Source organism: Sminthopsis crassicaudata, chromosome 2 (assembly GCF_048593235.1).
Source record: "Sminthopsis crassicaudata isolate SCR6 chromosome 2, ASM4859323v1, whole genome shotgun sequence".
Classification (NCBI taxonomy): domain Eukaryota; kingdom Metazoa; phylum Chordata; class Mammalia; order Dasyuromorphia; family Dasyuridae; genus Sminthopsis; species Sminthopsis crassicaudata.
The window spans coordinates 272,211,491-272,233,698 of record NC_133618.1 but is presented as its reverse complement, the minus strand read 5'-3'; the positions used below and the strand labels follow the sequence as shown (position 1 = coordinate 272,233,698).

The 22,208-nt window shown below is 37.0% G+C and overlaps 1 protein-coding gene across 1 annotated transcript in view; it reads left to right on the top strand.

Annotated features, from left to right (window-relative positions):
• Positions 1-20,931, top strand: part of PLA2G4E (phospholipase A2 group IVE) — a 69,836-nt gene extending 48,905 nt beyond the window's left edge. The window contains exons 14-20 of the mRNA XM_074289366.1: positions 55-169; positions 2,508-2,645; positions 4,477-4,584; positions 10,185-10,388; positions 12,905-13,071; positions 17,857-18,046; positions 20,419-20,931. Of these exons, the coding sequence (XP_074145467.1) occupies positions 55-169; positions 2,508-2,645; positions 4,477-4,584; positions 10,185-10,388; positions 12,905-13,071; positions 17,857-18,046; positions 20,419-20,639 (1,143 nt within the window). The 3' untranslated portion in view covers positions 20,640-20,931. The remainder of the gene's footprint in view (positions 1-54; positions 170-2,507; positions 2,646-4,476; positions 4,585-10,184; positions 10,389-12,904; positions 13,072-17,856; positions 18,047-20,418) is intronic.
• The last annotated feature ends 1,277 nt before the right edge of the window (positions 20,932-22,208 follow it).

The window sequence follows — 22,208 nt, the reverse complement described above, 5'->3', positions numbered from 1 at the left end:
GCTCCAGATGCAAACCCATCACTTCTCCTTTAATTCCTTCTTTTCTCCAAACAGAAATATGAAGGGAAGTTGTCATGGCAAAAAGAGGCTCTGTGCCGAGGTCAGAATCCCCTCCCAATCTACCTCACTATCAATGTGAAGGATGACGTAAGCAACCAGGATTTCAGAGGTAATTCCAGCATCCTTTGGACAGTTAACATACTTAAATCTGGTGGAGTAGATTGCAGATGCATTTCCTGCCCTTGTCCCAACATTCCTAAGAGACCACATCACCATCTTCTTTATTTCCACAACAAATATTAAATAAAATACAACTTTCCTGGATCTCAGTTCCTTTATCTTAAAATAGAGAAGGGGGAAGTTTAGAATAAATTGCCTCTGCCTACTCTAGATCTATGATCCAATGAAACCTTTCTTTATATCCCCAATGCTTAAATTAGTAAACTTAACTTATTAATTAATTTGCTGTCTCCCCGGCTCTCATGACTTCTCTGTTTTGCCAGAATCATCTATCATATCTCCAGCTTTGAATGACATAAAACAAGAAGAATGCAGCTTTTGTAAAAGGAAGGAATTCTGTGCATTCTTTATTCTCTAGGGGGCACGACTCTTCCCTTTGCAGATTCCTACAGAGAATCTCGTTTTCCATTGTCAGTCTTATTTCACTAGGACTGTGGGGAATAACTATGGGGACTAACCTTTCTCCAGGATATTCTGCTTATTGTCTTCAATAAGTGAATTGTCTTCAATGTCAGTGATAAGGGAGCCTCAAACAGGCAAGACAAGCATCTTCTGATAATTAGCAGATACTGCCCTCTCCTGTCTTATGCTGGAATTGCAACATCTTCATTCTTTCCATACACTTGCAGGGGTTCTTAACCTGGGGGACCATGGTTAGATTTCAGGGGGGTCTATAAACTTTCATGGGGAAAAAAATTACATTTTTATTTTGCTAACTGAAATTTATTACTTCCTTAATAATGAAGGTAAGCAACAAAGTACAGTAGTATTAGTAGTACCCATAATTTTAATAGCAGCAATATTTACAATATAATAGTAACAGCATTTATGTAGCACAAAGGAAAAGGAGTGAGAGAGAGAAAAAAAGAGAGAGAGAGAGAGTGTGTGTGCGCGCAAGGCAATCAATGTTAAATGAATTGCCCACACAGCTAGTAAGTGACTGTGGCTATACATGCTTTATTGTCCAGGAGCCGGGTCTTTAGATAATATTTTCACATTATCTCATTTAATCCTCACAACAACCCTGTGAGACTGGTGCTATTATCATCCCCATCTTTGTCACTGATAAAAAATCCCAGATATTTTCATGTTGTAGTACAGTTGTTGTAAATATCTCAAAATATCTTATGCTGCCTGCTACTTTGGAATTAAAATGTTTGTTAGATTTCCTTGAAAAGGAAATTTATTATTTTAATATTTTGAATCCTTTATTATGTTCTGCTGTGCATATGGCACTAGACTGTGAATTCCTTCAGACCTGTCTTTTCTTTTCATTCCCCAACAATTTGCACAGTACCTGACACATAGAAGGCATTTGATAAATTTTATCCACTGACTGACTGATTGCATCAACCTGATGAAGTTTATGGACTCCTTCTTAGAACTGCATTTTTAAATGCATACATTTTAATTTACATTTACAATACAATTTCATTTTATTTTTTTCTTTGTTTCTTTTTTTTTTTTTTGAGGAGTTAAGTAACTTGCCCAGGGTTTCACAGTTAGTAAACGTCTGAGGCCAGACTTTATTTACATTTACAAAGGAAATGAATTATAATGAAATATGGATATCAAAATATTAAAGAAACAAATTTTTCATGAAATAATATACTTATTTTGGAGCCTAATAAACACTTTAATTTCAAAGTAGCAATCAGCATAAGATATTTTGCGATATCTGTAACAACTGTGTTCAGAGCTCTACATCTTTACTTTGCTTCCTTGTTGGTTTTTTGGTTCTCTGCTGTGCATTTTTTACTTTATTCTTTTCCCCTCTTCTTCCCTCCCTCAAGAAGGTTACAATTAAATGTGTATATATTTACACACACACACACATATATATAGGATATATAAGCATGCTCATAAAATACAACTATAACATACATACACATACACACGAAAACAACATGCCACATACATGTAGACATCACATACATGACACACATATGCACATATTAATATGCAGTATACATGTGTTTAATACACAAGTATATGCACATATATACATTCACACACACATATATATACCTATACATGTATGCACATGCACATATAGGAACACATGCCATATATACATGCACGATGTGTACATGCTTTTGCCTATGCATCATATATATGTACTGCATATATATATACTGTATACATTCATATACATCTATGTAAAACCGTACTATGCTCTCAAGGTTGATAGCATCTTCCTTCATAAGTTCAAGTCTTTCCATATTTTTCTAACTCAATCACTGTTTCTTTCACTGCTTTGTACACAGAGTGGGTGGAGTTCACTCCCTATGAAGTGGGATTTCAGAAATATGGAGCTTTTGTGCCTGCAGAAAATTTTGGCTCAGAATTCTACATGGGACGATTGATGAAGAGGATCCCAGAGTCCCGACTGTGTTACATGCTAGGTGACTTTTTATCTTGGAATATCTGTTTGGTCAGTGAAAGGTTGAAGGCTCCGGATGTAGCCTTAGTGGGAAAGACGATGTGCTGGTTGTGGAGCACAGTCGAGTTCAAATCCCATCTCTGACTTACTATCTATATAACCTTGGCTAACCTCTCTGGGACTCAGTTTTTCCTCCTCTGTAAAACAAAAGAATTGGGCTGGGTGACCTATGAGATTATAGCTTTATATCTATGATCCTATGACCTTACTCATCCTGAATGCTCTATTGATTCTTGGTCACACCACTAACTTGGGCTGCAGTGTCCTTGTCTATAAATGAGAGGGTTTGGCTTAGGGCAGCTGGGTTGTACAATGGATAGAGTATTGGGCCTTTAGTTAATAAGACCTGAGTTCAAATTTGATCTCAGGCACTTAGCAGGTATATGACCCTGGGCAAGTCATTTAATCAGTTTGCCTCAGTTTCCTCATCTATAAGATGATCTGAAGATGGAAATGGCAAATCATTTCAATGGTTTTTGCCAAGAAAATCCCAAATTAGGTCACCAAGTATTGGACATGACTGAAAAATGACTAAACTACAATAACTTGACTCAGGGATGTTCTGGAGTCAGTTCTAATCAACTAACTCATTGCTAAATTTTTAGTGTAAACATTTGTGCCAGTAAATGTTACAAATCAGGGCTTGGTTTGCTGATTGATTCATTCTCTAGACTTAAGAACATAATGGAGAAAATGTTGATAGTGCTGATTAAAATTAAAAATGTATCTTGTAAATATTTTCCCCCAGAGAATCAAATGTTAAACATTTACCTGAACACTATATTCAGGCACATTAACCCTGAGATTCATTTTTTTAGATCTAAATCTATGATTCTGTGGGCTTAGATTTACGTGAAAGAAATGTGAGCAGATTTTGTATTGGAATGATAGTCACTTCTTAATTTTGTTCCTTAATAGCTCCCCCTGTACATCATAAGTGTGCAATAAATCCTTGAGGAATGGTAAGAGGAAAGATCAAAGAATCATAGATTTAGAGTAAGAAATTACCTTATTTGTCATGTAGTTGAATTCTCTCATTTTATTTGCAGGGAGACCAGAGAGGTTTTATGCTGATCAGAATGTGTTTATACAAGTGGGGAAACTGAGGCCCATGGAAATTAAATGTCTCTTATCCAAGGGTACACATGCAGAAAGTGGCAGAGTTTGAATCATCAAGCAGTTGCTCTCCATATGTAGAAACCAGGCTAGTTAAAGGGGCAGAGGAGGGGGAAGGTGTCACATTCGTGCCTTATATTCCTTTTTCATATTTGAGGAACATGAGTCAGAGATTTAGCCCTCTTCTTTCCCCTGTTCCTGCATTCTCTCTCCTCTGGAGAATTTAATGGATTAAGACAATAGCTCTGGGAGGTGTTGGGAAAGAAAAAAAGAAAGAAGGAAGGAAGGAAAGAAGGAAGGAAGGAAGGAAGGAAGGAAGGAAGGAAGGAAGGAAGGAAGGAAGGAAGGAAGGAAGGAAGGAAGGAAGGAAGGAAGGAAGGAAGGAAGGAAGGAAGGAAGGAGGGAAAAGGAAAGGAAAGATACATGCCTATTAAGCACCTACTATATGTTAGGCACTATGCTAAATGCTTTACAAATATTATCTCATTGATCTTTACAACAACTCTGTGAGGTAGATGTTTTCATTATTCCCAATTTCCACTGGAGGAAACTGAAGCAGACAGAATTTAAGTGACTTTCTCAGGATCTCAGGACTGGTGAGTATCTGAGTTCAGATATGAGCTACTGGAAGGACCTGTGCTTACTAAGAAGCTCACTGCTGCCTTTTCTATCCTCAGGCCTGTGGAGCAGCATCTTCTCCCTTAACATGCTGGATGCCTGGAATCTATCCCATACTTCAGAAGAATTTTTCCACAGATGGACAAGAGAAAAAGTGCATGATATTGGTGGGTAACCAGTTGGTTTCCCCTTGAAGGGGGGATTTAGATACTAACTGCATGCCTAAACTACAATATGGCTCTCTGAGAAGCTGGGGCAGCTAGGGCAGCCAGTTTGAGGCAATAGGACTCAGAAGGGAAGAGTTCATACAGAGCTAGTGAGGGGAATGACTCCTCTGGAATCAAGGGTGATTGTTTTGAAGTGAGGGGAAGGAAAAAGAGGGTGAGACCAACAAGTGTGTATGGAAAAGCTTTGCTTTTCTGTATTTTGGCAGTAGAATGAACATTGAATTTGGAGTCAGACAGAATACCCAGGCTTGAATTCCAGCTTCATTTATTCATTCCTTCAACAAGCATTTATTGAGCATCTACTATATACCAGGCACTTGAGATACAAAGGAAAAACAGTCCCTGCTCACAAGAAGCTTCCATTTTAGTAAGGTGGATGGCAATAACCTATATGCAGATAACTCAAAACAAAATAGATCCAGATTAAATAAAAAGTATTTCTTGGGGAGGGCACTAGTAACTGAGGAAGGAGATTTCATGGAGAAGGAGACATTTGTGACATTTAAGAGTTCTGGGGAATCTCAGAGAGAGAAATGAAGAGGGAATGTGAGAGACTGGCTGCCAGGACATTTGGTCAGGAAAATAGATATAGATACAGAAATGCTAAATTTTAGCAAAGCATTTGGTAAAGCAATTTTGCTATTTTAGGGAAAAGATGAAGAGATGTGGGTTATACACTAATATGATTAGATAGTTTTGGAACTACAAACAATTTGGAATTTCAAACAATTACTATTAAAGGTTTGGTGTCAGTTTGGAAAGATGTCTCCATTAGAAAACTCCATGTATCCCTTCTCAGCCCTGGATTTAACATTGATTTAACAATGACTTGGATAAAGGTCTAGATGACATGCTTATAGAATTTCCAGGTACACAAAGCCAGGTAAGATAAGGATGCTATATCACTTGCTGAATGACTGTCAAGACCCAGACAGGATCTGTGTAGCCTTGGGCTAAATCTAATGAGATGGAATTGAATAGGGATACATATGAAATTTGCACTTAGATTCAAAAAATTCTATTCTGCAAGTAAAGATTCAAGAGGGGAAAGGTGAGTGATATGGTGAAATGATTTGTATGGAAAAAATCTGGGGAGTTTAGTGAGCAAGAAGCTCACTAGGAGTCAACAGTGTGAGATGGCAGCCAAAATAACTAATGCTTCTATGTTAAGAAAGACATTTTATGAGGAATAAGGAAGTGATGGCCCCACTGTATTGTAACCTAATTAAACCACATCTGAAGTCTTATAATCACTTCTGAGCATTACGTTTTAGAAAGAGCTTAATGGGATATTCTGCAGCCAGCTCATTCTGGTCAGTCAATTGTTAAATCAATATGAGCAATTATATCTTGAAAATTAACAGAAAAACAAACCCAGTCTTGATTTATTGTTGCTGATTACCTAGACTTAAGAAAGTGATAGAGGAAAATGCTAATATATATATAAACATAAGGTATGTCCTGAGTTTTCAGAGCTGGTCGTTAAACTTTTACCAGCATTCCCCTGGTACTTCCTAGAAAGTACCCAAAGGAAGGAAGGTAAGCAGTATGGCAAAGATCTTTGAGCTGAAGATAAACTGAAGAAACTTGATGTGTTAATTTCACTTGTGGAAGTGAAGGCTCAGAAAAATGAAAATTCAATTTATTTATTTATTTAGTATTTTTCCCCAGTTACATTCAAAACAATTTTTTTTTACAATTGTTTTTAAGATTTTTGAGTTCTAGTTTCTCTTCATTATCCCCACCCACAATTGAGAAACTATATGTGAAGTTATATAAAACATTTCCATAAAAGTCAAGTTGTGAAAGAAAACATAGATCTCCCACCCTAAGTGAAAATAAAACCCCTCTAGAAAAATTTAGTTAAAAATAAAAAGAGAGAGAGAGAATGCTTCAATCTATATTTAGACACAATCAGTTCCTTCTTTGTTATGGATAGGATTTTTCATAAGTCCTTCCAAGTAGTTGTGAATGATTGCACTACTGAGAACAGCAAAGTTATAAAATGAAAATATTAAAGAATAAAAAGAACCTATTTATTACATGTTATTTTTCCCATTAGAATGTGAAGTCCTTATTAGTATCCAGGACTTAGCACCATAACTAGCATAGAATAAACGCTTAAAAATGTTTGGTTTTGGATTGATTGATTGATAGGGAAAAGAAATAAAGGTTTAAGGGAGCCTGATAACTATCATAAGTGTCTTGTAGAGGAAATTAGACTTGTATTTCTTGGTCCCAGATTACAAAAATAGAAGCAAAAAAAGAAATCTGCAAAAAGGCAGGTGTAGGTTTGATATAATGTGAAAACTTACTAATAACTGGGGCCATCCCAAATGGAATGGGCTGCCTTTTGATATAGTGGTTTCTCCCTCCTTGGACCTCTTCAAGCAGAGACAAGCTGACCACTCACTGGGTATCAAAGAGAATCATTTGAAAGTTGTGAAAGACTCCTGAGATCTCTTCTGACTAAAATTCTCTAATTCTGTGCCCTGTGAATTTGAGATATTTCTGTTGTTTGAGTACCTGCCCAGTTAGGTGGAAAGAGGCTCATTAAAACATATTTGACATTCAGGATCATAAGACCTAGATTTAGAGCTGGAAAGAACTAGAAAGATCATCTAACTCCCATTTTACAGATGAGGAAACTGAGACCCAGAGAAGTTAAATGACTTGTCCAAGATCACACAGCTGATAAAGAGCTGAGGTAGGATCTGAACCAAGATGCATTGATTCCAAATCCATACCATGTTGTCTCCTCTACCCCATTCTTTTTTTTTCCCAGATATCAAAACTCATGAAAACTGATTCTCTTATTTCACAGATGCTTGAGCTTAAATGCATAACAAGCAATTGAAGGAACTGGAGATGATTATTTTGGGGAAGAAAAGGCTCAAAGGAAGGTGAAAGTTATCTTCAAATATTTGAAGAACCATCAGATAGAAAGAAACTACACTGATTTTTTTTTTTTTGACTCTCAAATGAAAGACTCAGAATCTATGCATGAAAGTTACAAAAGGATAAATGTCAGGATAGGAAAATTACTACCTTGATCTGTTTAGAAATGGAATGGGCTGTTTTGAGGAACTGTGACGCCTTCAAGCAAAGGTCAGATGATCATTTATGATCAATGAGAGTAGGGATTGTTTCATTCTTCATTTTTTTATCCCCATTACCTAGCACAGGGTCTGCACATAGTAGGGGATTAATAAATGCTTGTTGATTATTGATGATTATAGTAAGCATTCCTTTTCAGGATTAGATGGCCATTGAGGCCTTTCCTGTTCTAAATTCCGTGATTTTATCACATAGCTGGAGTGACACCCCCAACAGATAACTTGTTCTATTATCTCTCTGGTCCTACCCACAGGCCAGCTCTGCAGGAGCTTTGGTTTGATGTAGCAGTTTTCCAGATGAAGAGAAAGGGAGGAGCAGGGAAAAGGGCCATTCCAAAGGTGTTTTTGCCCCAAAGAGTGGGGCAGGATTGTGGCATAAACAAGGCAGAAGTCAGCAGCCAAGGGCACAAGTTTGTGAATTGGAAAAGTCAGACAGTAGTGGTATATTAAGGAAAATCCAAGGTCACTAGCCAGGCTTCCTGATTGAGAAGCCCAATGGGTTTGAGGAAATAATAGCCAAAGAGGAGGCTAGGTTGAAAACAGGGGCACAATTTGGTGGGAGCTGAGGAGGGAATGGGAGGTGAAATCCAAGATCCTGAAATTCTGTGGTTAATAATTGTCGATCAATAGGCATTTATTAAGCATCCACAGGAAGGGGCATTGAACTAGATCAAGAAAATCCCAATACTCTATATTTGCCATTTCCTCCTTCTCTGTCCTCTTCATCTTGACAGTATCATGCACTTCTATCCTCCAACTTCTGAATAATACATGCACCTAAAGGAATGCATGGACTTCTCTCTCTTCTCTTTATCTCTCTTGCCCATTTATGATCCCTTATTTTCTTCCTTGTACTATGTTTCTATCCCTAATACTGTTTGTTGCCTTGGGTTCTTTCTACCTCAAGTATTTTAGTGAAAAGATAGCTTTTTGTTTGCAAAGCACTTTACAATTATTTCACAACAAATCTCCTTATCTCTGTTTCTTAAGATTATTTTTTGTCATGAAGTGTTTTTCCCCATTCCCCAAATTTCCTTGTATTTATTATATGTGTTTTTATTTAATCATTCAGTCACATTCAGCTCTTTCTGACCCCATTTGGACTTTTCTTGGCAAAATTATCCAACTCATGAGGAAACTGAAACAAATTGGGTCAAGTGACTTGCACAAGGCCACAGTTATGTATCTCAGGCTAGATTTGATCTCAAGAATAGGAATCTTCCTAAGTCCAATCTCGACACTCTATAGACTGCACCACTTAGCTGCCCAGTATATTTGTGTGCATGTGCATACACACATTTGTGTATGTACATTCATGCATATATGTATCTTTATACATTCTATTAAAGTATTTTTGCCAGGCAATAACAATCCTGGAAAGGAGGTGCTATTATTGTCCCCATTTTTACAACTGAGGAAATCTTGATAGAGATTAAATGACTTGCCCCAAATCACACAGCCAATAAACATCTAAGGCAGGATTTGAATTCAGATCTTCCTGATTCCAGGTCCAGTACTTTATCCACTCTGCCATCTAATCAATAAACCAACCAACAAGTATTTATTAAGTAACTGAATTTATCATAGTGCCTGGCACTTAGTAGATAAATGATAAATATTTATTGAATTGTTGATGTATCATTAAGTATTTTTATTATGTACCTATTACCAGGCATTGGGGATACATATATATATATATATATAATATCAAATATACACATATTTATTTACATATATATTACATTTACATATTTATATTATAATTTACATATTTATGTGAATTCTTCTTGATAGAATGAAAGCTCCCTGAGGGTAAGAATTGTCTCATTTTTGTCTTTATCTCTCTAATGCCTGGTAATAGGTACATTGTAAAAATAAATAAATTGTATGTATTTTGGGAGGTGGAGGTGTATGTGTATGTATGTGTAAACAAAGAGAGGGAGAGGCAGAGGCAGAGAAAGAGAAAGGGAGAAGAAGAGATAAAAAGAGGGAGAGAGAAAGAGAGACAGAGATGGGGGGAAGGAGATAAAAAGGGGGGAGGGAGAATGAGATATAATTTGGGGCTTGAGTTTAGCAATCACAAAAACTTAGAATACCAAGAACCAGAGATGAAAAGATGATGTATTTAGGGATAGGGGAAATAGATTGTATAAAGGAGTAATGGAAGAGAGGAAATATCAGGTATGAGAAATAGCAAGGCCATTTTTACTGGACTGAAGATTGAAGGTGATTGAAGGTAATCATGTGAAATAAGTCTGGAAAAGTAGGCTGGAGAAGACCATGAAGGGCTTTAGTATTTATAAGAAAAGCACTCCTCAGCTTGGAATTCCAACCCTCTCAGGTGCTGGATGTTGTCAAACGATGTCATTATGTGGAGAAAGTCTAGTTTCCTCACCCTGCTCCCTCTCTTCTCTTTTCGTCCAGAGGATGAACCTTTATTACCTGAAATCCCCAAGTGTGAGGCTAACGTCCTGGAGACAACAGTGGTGACTCCTGCCACAAACCTTTCTAACACGCTGCGGGACATCCTCACCTACCGAGCCTTTGTGTCTCAGTTCAACAACTTCCTCCGGGGCCTGCAGCTTCACACAAACTACCTGCAAGAGAGCCAATTCTCCATCTGGAAAGGTGAGTTTGATTCCAGGACATTTCCATTTTTGCCTGTGTCCGAATAAAAGAAATGCAAGTGGCTATTTAGTTTGCCTTGTAGGTGGACAAAAATCCCCAAATGTGATTGGTTTACACATGTTTTATTTTGTCTGGGTTGTAAAATTTCCCTCCTTGCCCTTCAGTTCAGCACTATCAAGAACAGTGATGGGCCCCAAAGCAAACAATCAAAAAGTCAATCAATCAACAAGTGTTTATAAAATCCTTACTATATGCTAGGCAGAGAAAAAGAGAGGCACACAGAGAGACAGACACAGACAGATATAGACAGGCAGACAGAGGAAACAGAGAGAGCCCCTGTTTTCTATGTCCTTACATTTCTGGTACAACGGAAAGCTCTACAATCAGACCCCACCTCTGACAATTACTACCTGTGTGACATTGGTCAAGTGAGAAGGAAAAGGGGGAGGAATCAGTATTTATACAGCAGCTACTATGTGCTGAATACTATGCTAAGCACTTTTACGACATTTTACAGCTGAGGAAATTGAGACAAATAGTGGTTAAGTGGTTCCCCAGGTTCACACAGTCAGCAAATGTCTGAAGTTGTATCTGAATTCGGTGTTTACCGAGTTCAGGCTCAGTGTTCTATCCACTTCAAATCTTGCTTACTGTGTGATTTTGGTTAAAGTCATTTCATTTCCTTGGCCCTCAGTTTCCTCATCTGTTTAAAAAAAAAAAAAAGCATTGAAGTCTGAATTCTCTGCTAATTCTAGATCTATGATCTTTGAGAGTATGCAACTATAAGCACAAAGCAGCACTAATTAAATTGTCCATACTCTCCTCATTTCCTTATCTTGTCTTCCTTCAAAGACAGATTATATTAATTCTCACTTTCTGGAAGAGTCCCTTCCTTGCTTGTTCTCCCCACCCACCCCCAAACCCAGGGTCCTCCCTCGGAGATCATCTACCATTTGCTCTATATGTACAGTATATTCACACTTTCATTACATCACTGTTTACACACTGCTTCTCTTCCATTAGAGTTTAAGCTCCCTGAAGACAAGGATCATGTTTTTGCTTTCCTTGTATCCTGCTGCTTTAACACTGCCTTTGACACATAGTAGGCATTTGAAAAATACTTCTTGTTCAGAGCCTTTATTCTGAAATATGTTTATTTAGTGTATAGATGTGGGAAAGAATCCGTACTGGAAAGATACTCTTTGAATGTAATGAATGCAGGAATACTTTTAAGTCCAAGGCAAAGTTTTGTTGCACAAAAGCAAATTCCTACTTTTGAGAAATGCTTTGAATAAATTTTATTTGGAAAAGCTATAAGCTACAGATAATACCTTGTGGGATCTTAGATAATTCTTACTGATCAAAATAACTACAGTGTAATCCTTAAATGGAATAAACATAGTTTGCTCTCATAAAAAATATACTTCTTGTTAATGATACAGAGAAATACAAAGACTTTGTTATGACAATTTTTAAAAAAGTAATTAATTTTAAATTTTATTCTGAACACCAAATAGAATGGGCATGTGTGTGTTTGTGTATGTGTAAATGCCTGAGTGTGTTTATATATATATATGTGTGTGTGTGTGTGTGTGTATGTATTTATGCAAACATATACATACATTATATATGTGTGTGTGTATATATTTAAAAAGAGGATTGTCTTTGAAAATGCACATCTCTATGATGTATAGCATGATGTTCTTTTAAAGTATATGACCAACCTGCCTGTATAATTTTCTTTCTAAACTTCCTTTGGTTTTTTTTCTCCATTAAAGAAAGAAATCCTCAAAGACTTTTCATTCTTTCCTTCCTCTCTCTCATTCCTTTCCTTTCTCCTTTCTTTCTTTTTTCTTACCTGCTCTTTTTCTGTTTTCTGTTGTTTCTTTTCTTCTTTCTTCCTTTCTTTACTTCTTTCCTTCCTTCCTACTTTCTTTCTTTTCTTTCCCTTGCCCTCCCATATATATCCCCATTGAAAAAAGAAAAAAAAAAAAAAAAAAAAAGCTTTTATATACAACTTCCCATTTTCACCAAGTTCTTATTTTGCTGCATTCTAATGGATTTATAAACCTCTCCCAATAATTTCAATCAACAAATATTTATTGAACCAGAATGTACAGCAACAGGTTTAGCCCTGAGCCAAAGCAACTCTGTAAATTTGTTAGGGCTGTGTTGGGCTCTTTCCTTTCATTGAGATCTAATGGATAATATAACTGGCTCTCTCTGCCCATATTAATGAGATCAACTAAAATCCCTAAGAGAATGTGCTCTTTCAATGATTCCAGATAGAAAGGGATCTTAACTCATTTAGAGATGACATTCCACATTGGTGGAGTGGATGGCAGGATTAGAAAATAATGTACAAGGGACAGCTGGGTTCCCCCTGCTGTTGCAGTGGGCCTTTTACAAAAGAGACTAGGCTGTGAAGGACCAGACAGAACAACCAGTCCCCATGCAGTACTCCCTAGCTATTCCCTGTAGGAATATATTAATAACTGAAAGGGCTTGGCTTTCAGACACAGTGCTGGATTGCTTCCCAAACCGACTGACGCAGTCTGAGAATCATCTCTGCCTACTGGATACCGCGTTCTTCGTCAACTCCAGTTACCCACCCCTCCTAAGACCTGAGAGGAGAGCTGATATCATTATACATCTCAATTATTGTGCAGGTTCCCAGATAAAGGCAAGTGATGGGAAATGATAATAATTGCAATGGGGAGATGAAATGAATAGAGGGCTAATTTGGGATTCACAGGTCTTTAATTCAAGTTCTGGTTCTTTCTTGGGCAAGAAAACAGAATAAAAAATAAACTTCCATTTAAATATAACTTCTTTTAAATTTTGAGAATTTTCCAGTACCCGAAATATCCCATGTCTTAGACAAGGGGAAATGTCATGGTGTGTGAGCAAGTTACTTACATTCCTTTGTCCTCAGTTTCTTAATCTGTAAAATGAAGAACTGATTATAGGAGATAACCCAAGTCTCTCTCAACTGTAGATCTTTGATTAAGAATAAGAACTCACTCCCCTTTTGTGTTTTAAGATTTCCAAAGCTCTTTCCTCACAATCCTGAGACAAGTATTGCATGTGTGCTGTGGAATGAATATTGACTCTGGAGGTAGAGGCCACTAAATTAAAATCTCTCCTCTGGTATTTAGCTTGCCACCTGTGGGACCTTAGACAAATCACTTAACACCCTTGTGTCTCTTTTTTTCTCAATTGTCAATTAAGTAAAAGGATTGGACTATATGACTTTCCAGATGGAAGGTTATTTATGAGCCATTATATCCCCATTTTACAACTGAGGAGGCAGATAGATAAATTAGTGGATATAACATGGAGCCTGAAAAAAGAAGACCTGAGTTCAAATGTGACCTCAGACACTAGCTAGCTGTGTAGGCAAGTCATTCTGTCTGCCTTAATCCACTGGAGAAGGAAATGGCAAACCACTCCAGTAGTCTTGCTAAGCTTTACATGGGGTCACAAAGAACTGGACACAACTGAACTATAACAACATAGATAAGAAAAGTCTGATTTTAAGAGATGAGGGACTTGGCAAATGGTCTCTTAAGTAGAAAATATCAGGGCTTTAACTTGAACTCCAAAGCATAAAATAACAAATTTAGGACTAGTAGGAATCTCAGAGAGTGTCAGACTCCAATGCCTTGTTTTTAAAATGAGGAAAAAGAGGCCCAGAGAGGTTGAATAAATTGCTCAAGCATTTGACTCCAAGTCCAGAAGAGAAGGTGCTCTATTTTTATGCTTTAATCAGGTCAGCATAAAACAAATTCTACTTATACAGATTCACACTGAATTCTTGTCTGAGCCAAGAATTTTGGATTTTTTTCTAAGATTGATTCACTGGGGCATGTAATTTCTTTCAATTTTTTTTTCTTTATTTCTTTTTTCTGGCCACTTGGGAGAACACATGAGCTCAGAGTTGGGAGGACATAATGGTCTCTGGAACCCTAGATGGAGAGAAGCAGAAGAGTTGTTGTTTTCCATGAATAACATGAGCTCAGCCTCCCAATGACTAAAGAGGCATCCAGCTGGCAATCACATTCATTTAAACATCTGGACTAGAGTTTTAATCAACTCCATTAGGAGACTCTTACTCAGACACTGATTTGAGCCTGTTGCATTTGGAAAGTCTTCTCTAGTTTGTGACAAAAAAAAAAAGAAAAAAAATAGATCTCAGTTGTAAAGCTTTATACCCTCTAAAGGCATTAGTTTCTTCTTTTTAAAAAAGAGAAAGGAGAGAAGTTTACATAAAATTATCCTCAGAAAATATGTTAGAAGTATCATATTTGGATTCTTACTTTTCACTTATTCAACCAATATTTATGAAGTAATTCCTAGTGCCAGGTAATAGTGAAGATACCAAGATGAATAAGACACAGTCCCTAATCTCAAGAATCATAGGGTCATTCAGCTAGATCTGGAAGGGACCTCGAAGGTCACGAAGTCCAATCCCTTCATTTTACCAAAAAGCAAAGTGAAACTCAAGAAAATTTATGTAATTCACACAAGAAGTGAACCTCAGAAGTGAGATTGAACCTAGGTGCTCTGAATCACTAATGGATATACTTTCTAATAGAGATGAATAACTGCTTATTAACAAATTGATAAAGTGACAATCCATTTTTTGTATGTAAGGTAATTAGGGTCAAGCAACTTGCCCATGGCTCATAGTATTAAGTGTCTGAGGCTAGATTTTAATTCAGGGCTGGTGTTCTATCCACTGCACCATCTACCTGCCCCTAAAATGATAATTGATTAATTAATTAATAGTTGACATATATATGGTGCTTTGTAAAACATTTTATATACATTATTAAATTTAATCCTCACAATAAGCCCATGAGCTCATACTACAGATGTCATGATTCTCATTATTATTGAAAAGGAAACTGTGTTGTAGGGAAGAGAAGACATAAGTGCAGGAGAAATACAAAGGGCTACAAAGTTCTAACAATAATTTCTTTTTTTTTTAATAGCACTTTTGGAAGGCTTCATTGAAAATGTTTTCATTCAAGTTTCCTGGGGAGGGAGTATTTCAATTTACTCTTCTTTATTCTGAAAATAATCAAAAGTGACCAAAATCATTTCGGGGAACTATGTTTGTTCTACCTTGGAAAACATGAAATTGGGTCCAATAAAGGTGTTGGGCATTTCTTGTAGCAAAATCCAGTAAGCCCAATTAAATAAAAAGTACTTATTCAGTGATTACTATGTACCAGGCACCATGTTAGGTGCTAGGAATACAAAGACAAAAGTGAAACAAGACCCTGCCCTCAAATTCTTAGCCAGTATTTATATACACTTTAAAGGTTTACATGAGGAAACTGAGACAGAAAAACATTAAGTGACTTGCGCAGGGGCACACAGCTAGTATCAGTAGATAGATTTGAATGAAGGTCTTCCTGACAGGTTTGAGTTCTATCCTCCATGCCACTGCCTCAGTTTCCTCAATTGTAAAATTGAGATAACATTTACCTCACAGACTTAGAAGATCAGATGATATAATATTTGTAAAGCACTTAATACCATGCCAGATACATAGCAAGTGTTTAATAAATGCTTTTTACTTTCCCTTTCTTTGTCCCTCACTCAATGAGCTTATAAGTCAGTCCTGCCAGGGGAAATAACATACATAGGAAAGGAACTCTTCCTTCACCAATGCAGGTTGGCATTTTCTAAGCAATTTTTGGTGTTAGGATTTTGCTTATATCTTCTCTCTCTTTCTCTCTACATATGTATATGCATGTATATAATATTCTATATATAGGATATAATATTGCCATGTTAAGTGACTTGCCTGAGGTCACATAACTATTCTGTGTCAGGGACAGGACTTTGAACCCATGTATTTCTGACTTCAAGACCAGACCTCTATTCATTACATCATGCAGCCTAAAACATATGTATATAGATGGATAGAAAAGAGATCCAAAATAACTGGAGGAGGAGGGAAAAGAAGGCATTACTCAGCAAGAAAGACCAAGAAAGGCTTCCTGTAGGAGAAGTGGCACTTGAGCTGAATCTCGAAAAAAAAAAAACAAAACTAGAGATTTGGGGCAGCTAGGTAGTGCAGTTGTGAGAGCACTGGCTCTGATGTCAGAATGACTGAAGTTCAAATCTAGCTCCAAACATTTGCTGTTTGTATGATCCAAGGCAAGTCACTAATTGCTTCCAAGAAATAAACAAACAAAAATAATCTGCCACCATCTCCAAAAAAAAAAGAAGGTTGTAGATTTGTTTGTTCAGGGTTTTGTTGTTGTTGTTGTTGCTATTGTTGTTTTGGGCAAGGCAGTGGAGGGGGTGGAGTTAGGGATTTGCCCTGCATTACATAGCTAGATCCCAGATCCTATAGCTAGGAAAATAGGGATTCTAAGAAACAAAGTCATGTGAGTGATAAATCTATCCAGGAGAGCCCAATCCCTCTTAAGATTCATGTTTTCCTGGGACACTAATGCATTGTTGATAGAGTTATGAAATGATCCAACCATTCTCTACAGTAGTTGGTACTATGCCCAAAGGGGTATAAAATTATAGATATTCTTTGATCCAGCAGTGTCTCTATTTTATTTGTATCCCAAAGAAATTATAAAAGAGTGAAAAGGACCCACATGTGCAAAAATGTTTGTAGCAGCCCTTTTTGCAGTGGCCAAGAGCAGTTGGGGAATGACTGAATAAATTTGGGCATATGAATATAATGGAATGTTATTGTTCTGTAAGAAATGATGAGTGGGTTGATAAGAGAAAAGCCTGGAAAGATAGACATGAACTGATGCTAAGTGAAGAGAGCAGAACCAAGAGAATATTGTACACACAACAAATTTATGTGATGGTGGACTTTGCTATTTTCAACAATGAGATGATTCAGATCAATTGTAACGGTCTTGTGATAGAGAGAGCCATCTGCATCCAGAAAGAGGACTATGGGGACTGAATGTGAATCAAAGCATAATATTTTCACCTTTTGTTGCTGTTGTTTGTTTGCTTGTTTTCTTTTTTTTTTCTTTCTCAAGTTTTTGTTTTTCCTTTGATCTTATTTTTCTTGTGCAGCATGATGAATATGGAAGTATGTTTAGAAGAATTAGACATGTTAAATCTGTCAGACTGCTTGCTTTTTTGGGGGGGAGGGAGAAAAATTTGAATTACAAGGTTTGCAAAGGTAAATGTTATAAACTAACTTTGCATGTATTTGGAAAAATGAAACATTTAAATAAAAAATAAAAGAGTGTTTAAAGATTTAAAAAAAAAAAAAAAAAAGACTCATGTTGGAGCAGTGAGGTGGTGTAGTGGATAGAGCACCAGCTCTGAAGTTAGGAAGACCTGAGTTTAAATTTTACCTCAGACACATAACACTTCCTAGCTGTGTGACCCTGGGCAATTCACTTAGCCCCAAATGCCTCAGCAAAAAGGAAAAAAAAGACTCATGTTTTCTCCTGTGATATTTTTCTAGCCCCTAAAACAGACCTGTGAATATTGCAAAGTACAGAATATCCCATTTCCTGAATATAATGTGAAAGAAGAAAGTGAAGAAGATCTAAAGGAGTGTTACTTGTTGGCACCTGATGAAGATGCCCCAGATGCCCCAGTAGTGGTTTTCTTTCCACTCATCAACAGCTCTTTCCAAAAGTATAAAGCCCCAGGTAAGTTACTCTCCCTTTTAGAATCACCCCAGGATTGATCCCAAGGACACTGATGACCCTTTGAATGAGAATTCTACAAAGAGGAAGTAGTGTCCTAAGGGGCTACAAGAAACTCTGAGCTAATCTAGATCTTAGATTAGAAAACAGAAGGGATCCAGCAGGCTTTTACAGCCCCATAGCAGAGGGTTTAACCGGAGTAGCCCCAAGCTATTGCCTCAAGCTATTAAGATGTAGGGCCATTCATAACATTTGATCAGTAGCACAGAGTTAAGAAATGACCAGCAGGATGATTTCAGAAAGGCCTGGAGAGACTTACATGAACTGATACTAAATGAAATGAGCAGGACCAGGAAATCATTGTACACGGCAACAACAAGACTATACAATGATCAATTCTGATAGATACAGCTCTTTTCAACATTGATATGATTCAGATCAGTCTCAATGATCCTGTGATGAAGAGAGCTATCTACACTTAGAGAGAGGACTGTGGGAACTGAATGTGGATTACAACATAGCATTTTCATTCTTTTTGTTGTTGTTTGCTTGAATTTTATTTTCTTCTCACTTTTTTCCTGTTTGATTTGATTTTTCTTGTGCAGCATGATAATGTTTTTTAATTAAAGCTTTTTATTTGCAAAAATATGTATGGGTAATTTTTCAACATTGACCCTTGCAAAACCTTCTGTTCCAAAATCTCTCCTTCTTCTCCCTACCCCCTCCTCTAGATGGCAGGTAGTCCAATACATGTTAAATATGTTAAAATATATGTTAAATCCAATATATGTGTATACATATTTATACAGTTAACTTGCTGCACAAGAAAAATTGGATCAAGAAGGAAAAAAACAGTGAGAAAACAAAATGCAATCAAACAACAACAAAAAGAGTGAAAATACTATGTTATGATCCACACTCAGTTCCCACAATCCTCTCTCTGGGTTTTGATGGCTCTCTTTATCACTGAACAATTGGAATTGGTTTGCAACATGTCATTGATGAAGAGAGCCACGGCCATCAGAATTGATCATTGTATAGTCTTGTTACTGCCATGTATAATGATGTCCTGGTTCTGCTCATTTCACTTAGCATCAATTCATGAAAGTCTTTCTAGGCCTCTTTGAAATCATCTGCAGCAAAATAATTGTATTAATATGTATGCACATATTGGATTCAACATATATTTTACCATGTTAAACATATATTGAATTACTTGCTATGCAGGGGAGAAAATAGGGATAGAAGGGGGAAAATTGGAACACAAGATTTTGCAAGGGTTAATGTTGAAAATTATCCAGGCATATATTTTGAAAATAAGAAGCTTTAATAAAAACAAAACAAACAAAAACACCAACAAGTGAGCTTAGCACCTAATTAGAAAGAATAACTAGCTAAAACAAGAGTCTTGTCAATTAAGTTAGTGAATTTAATTTCTAAAATAAAATAAGAAGTTTGGGACTTCCTCCTACATTCAATTGTAGTCACACTACAGGTAAGATACCTCTTAGTCTGGCAAGTTCTCCCCATCAAAACTATTGATTTTTCTCCAAGATGCTACTGTATCACTTTTTCCGAGAATAGCTATTAGTTTTGCTACACATGTAAGGATAGACAGAGAGCTAAGAAATCCTGAATTCCAATCCTGCCTCAGACTTACTAATCTATATGACCATACATAATTAATTTAATTTTTCTCTGCTTGTGTTAAAGTGGGATTGACAACTGAATCTACCACCTAAGGCTATTGCAACTTCAAATGAATTAGCACATATAAAATGCTTAGCAAACATTTAGTATATTATTAGTATAGCCCTACTCAGAACATGCTTGCCTCTGGTAAGATGATAAAGCCATCTAATTCTTACCTCTTTAGCCTTCCTGGTCTATGCCCAGTGGGAGCAACACCCCAAGAGCATAACTAGTGCAGGATCTCATCTCTGGAACTTAGTCTTAGAGGATTGCCTAGAGCATTGAGAAAGCAAATTATTGTCCCAGATCAGACAACCAGTATTTTTCAGAATGGGATTTAAAACAAGTGTTCCTGGCTTTGGGGTCAGCTTTCTTTTGACCATACCTAGCATGCACATATAGGGTAACAAAGAAACATGTGATCAGGGAGAACCTCAAGAGTGACATCAGCTCAGACATTTCAAAAGCCTGTAAGGGAAACAGGTCAGACTTCAGGAAGGGTCAGACTGTAATCCAAGAAATGTTATAAACCAAGCCCTTTCCTTGATTGGTTGTTCCTTATTTGGAAGGATTGTTTCCAAATGTTCCTCCATCATTTAAATGTTCCCAATCCCTAGGCAGGATATAGGTTAATGGTCAGCAAAATTTTGAGAGGGGCTTAAGTCTCTTTGTTCTTCCCTTAGGTGTGGAGCGGAGCCCTGATGAAATGGAGGATGGAAATGTTGATATCTATGGCCATAATACTCCCTATGCAACCAAGGAGGTAACATATACAGAGTCTGCTTTTGACCGAATGGTGAACCTCTCTGAATACAACATCCTGAATAATGCAGACATGCTCCTTCAGGGATTACGCCTAGCTGTGGAAAGGAAGAAAAAGTTCAAAAAAACGTGCTCTTCATAACATGGTGACCCTCACAAAGAGCGGTTCTGTTTCTTCCACCATTATGTCAGAGTCCAGTGCCAACTGATTGGTTGATAGGGGATGTCTTTTCCAGTTGAGAGAAGGATACACTCAGCCTGATCTGGACGTGGACCTGCTACATGTACTAGGAAGAGGAAGAGATGAGAGGGAAGGGGAAAAAGCTGAAAATCACAACTGAGAAGGACATGGGGCTTTCATACCCAAGATGAAACCACTGACATATTCTTAATTTGAAAAAAAAAAAAAAAAAGAAAGAAAGAAAGAAAAGAAATTCTCTTCCTGAATAACTCCCTAAGATGAAAGGAGTACCATTGCCACAGGCTCAGGCATACCATCATCTGAGAAGACTAAGAATTTGTGACAGGGAAAAAATCCAGAACCAGAGCTTATTTGAATGGAGAGGAAACTTGATACAGTAGAAAAAGAAGGGGAGGGAAAAGTATTTGTAATCAGAAGATCTGAGCTGAAATCCTAGTTTTGTCACTTAATATTTGTATGATTGTGGGAGATTCATTTCACCTCACTAGTTATAAGATAAGAAGAACTAACTGAAAAGATCACTCTTCTCTATAAAGTGCATATAATGACTTCAGCCTCTTCTCTCTCTCATCTGCCCAAGTTAAAGGGGGATGTGATCTGTAAAGCAGTTTTAGATTTTTCCAGGAAAAAAAAATTAAATTTATATAACTATGGTCATTTTTATTGGTCAGGGTAATAATGAAGTGTATACAATGAAGCCATTTTGACATCTTCAATGGCATAGCCAAGCAGGTGACCAGATTTTAGTTTACTGCTCAGAATTAGAATGGACTCTTGATTACATGAAATACTGTTTCATCAAATAAGCAGAGCTCCCAGCAAATACTAGGCAAAGTTCAAGACATGTTTGGATTGCTGATGTTAGGGAATAGCACTGCTCAGGGATATAGTTTAGAAACTATGATAAAAATCCCCAAGAACAGTTTGGACAAGCCTGTAAGCTATGAGAGTCCTGCAGTAAAGAATTCTGAGCCATGTTCATGGAATGCTGTTGACTTCACAGAATAGGTGTTCTCAGGACCCAGAAGCCAAGGTCAACTGAAAGTGTCCTCTTGGAGCATTTGACTTTGGGTCCTTTTCCAACTCTACCTCTATCCTTGCATTCACAATCAGGTCATGATTACTATTATTTATCATGTAAGCATAATCTATTTAAATTATTGAAGAGTGAGCCAAATTATAGGGCCTGTGTATATTGAAGGTGAAAACAGGAAAACAAGATCCTTAATTACCTTGAAGCTCAGATAATGAGATTTATGCACATGCTGTATTACATGAAAGTATCAATTCTTTAGTAGACTTCAATATTGAATTAAACTGATGGCCTAATCAGTGTATTTGATTATTCTGCTCTCATTGTCTGATTAACAAATGTTAATCACATCCTCAACAGTATATCTGGATTATTACAATAACTGCTGTGATGACCACGTTAGCATCCTGAATACCTTAGAATCAGCCAAAGTCAGGATAAGCAAAAGTCCTTGGTCTCTATTCTTGGTCTTTAGC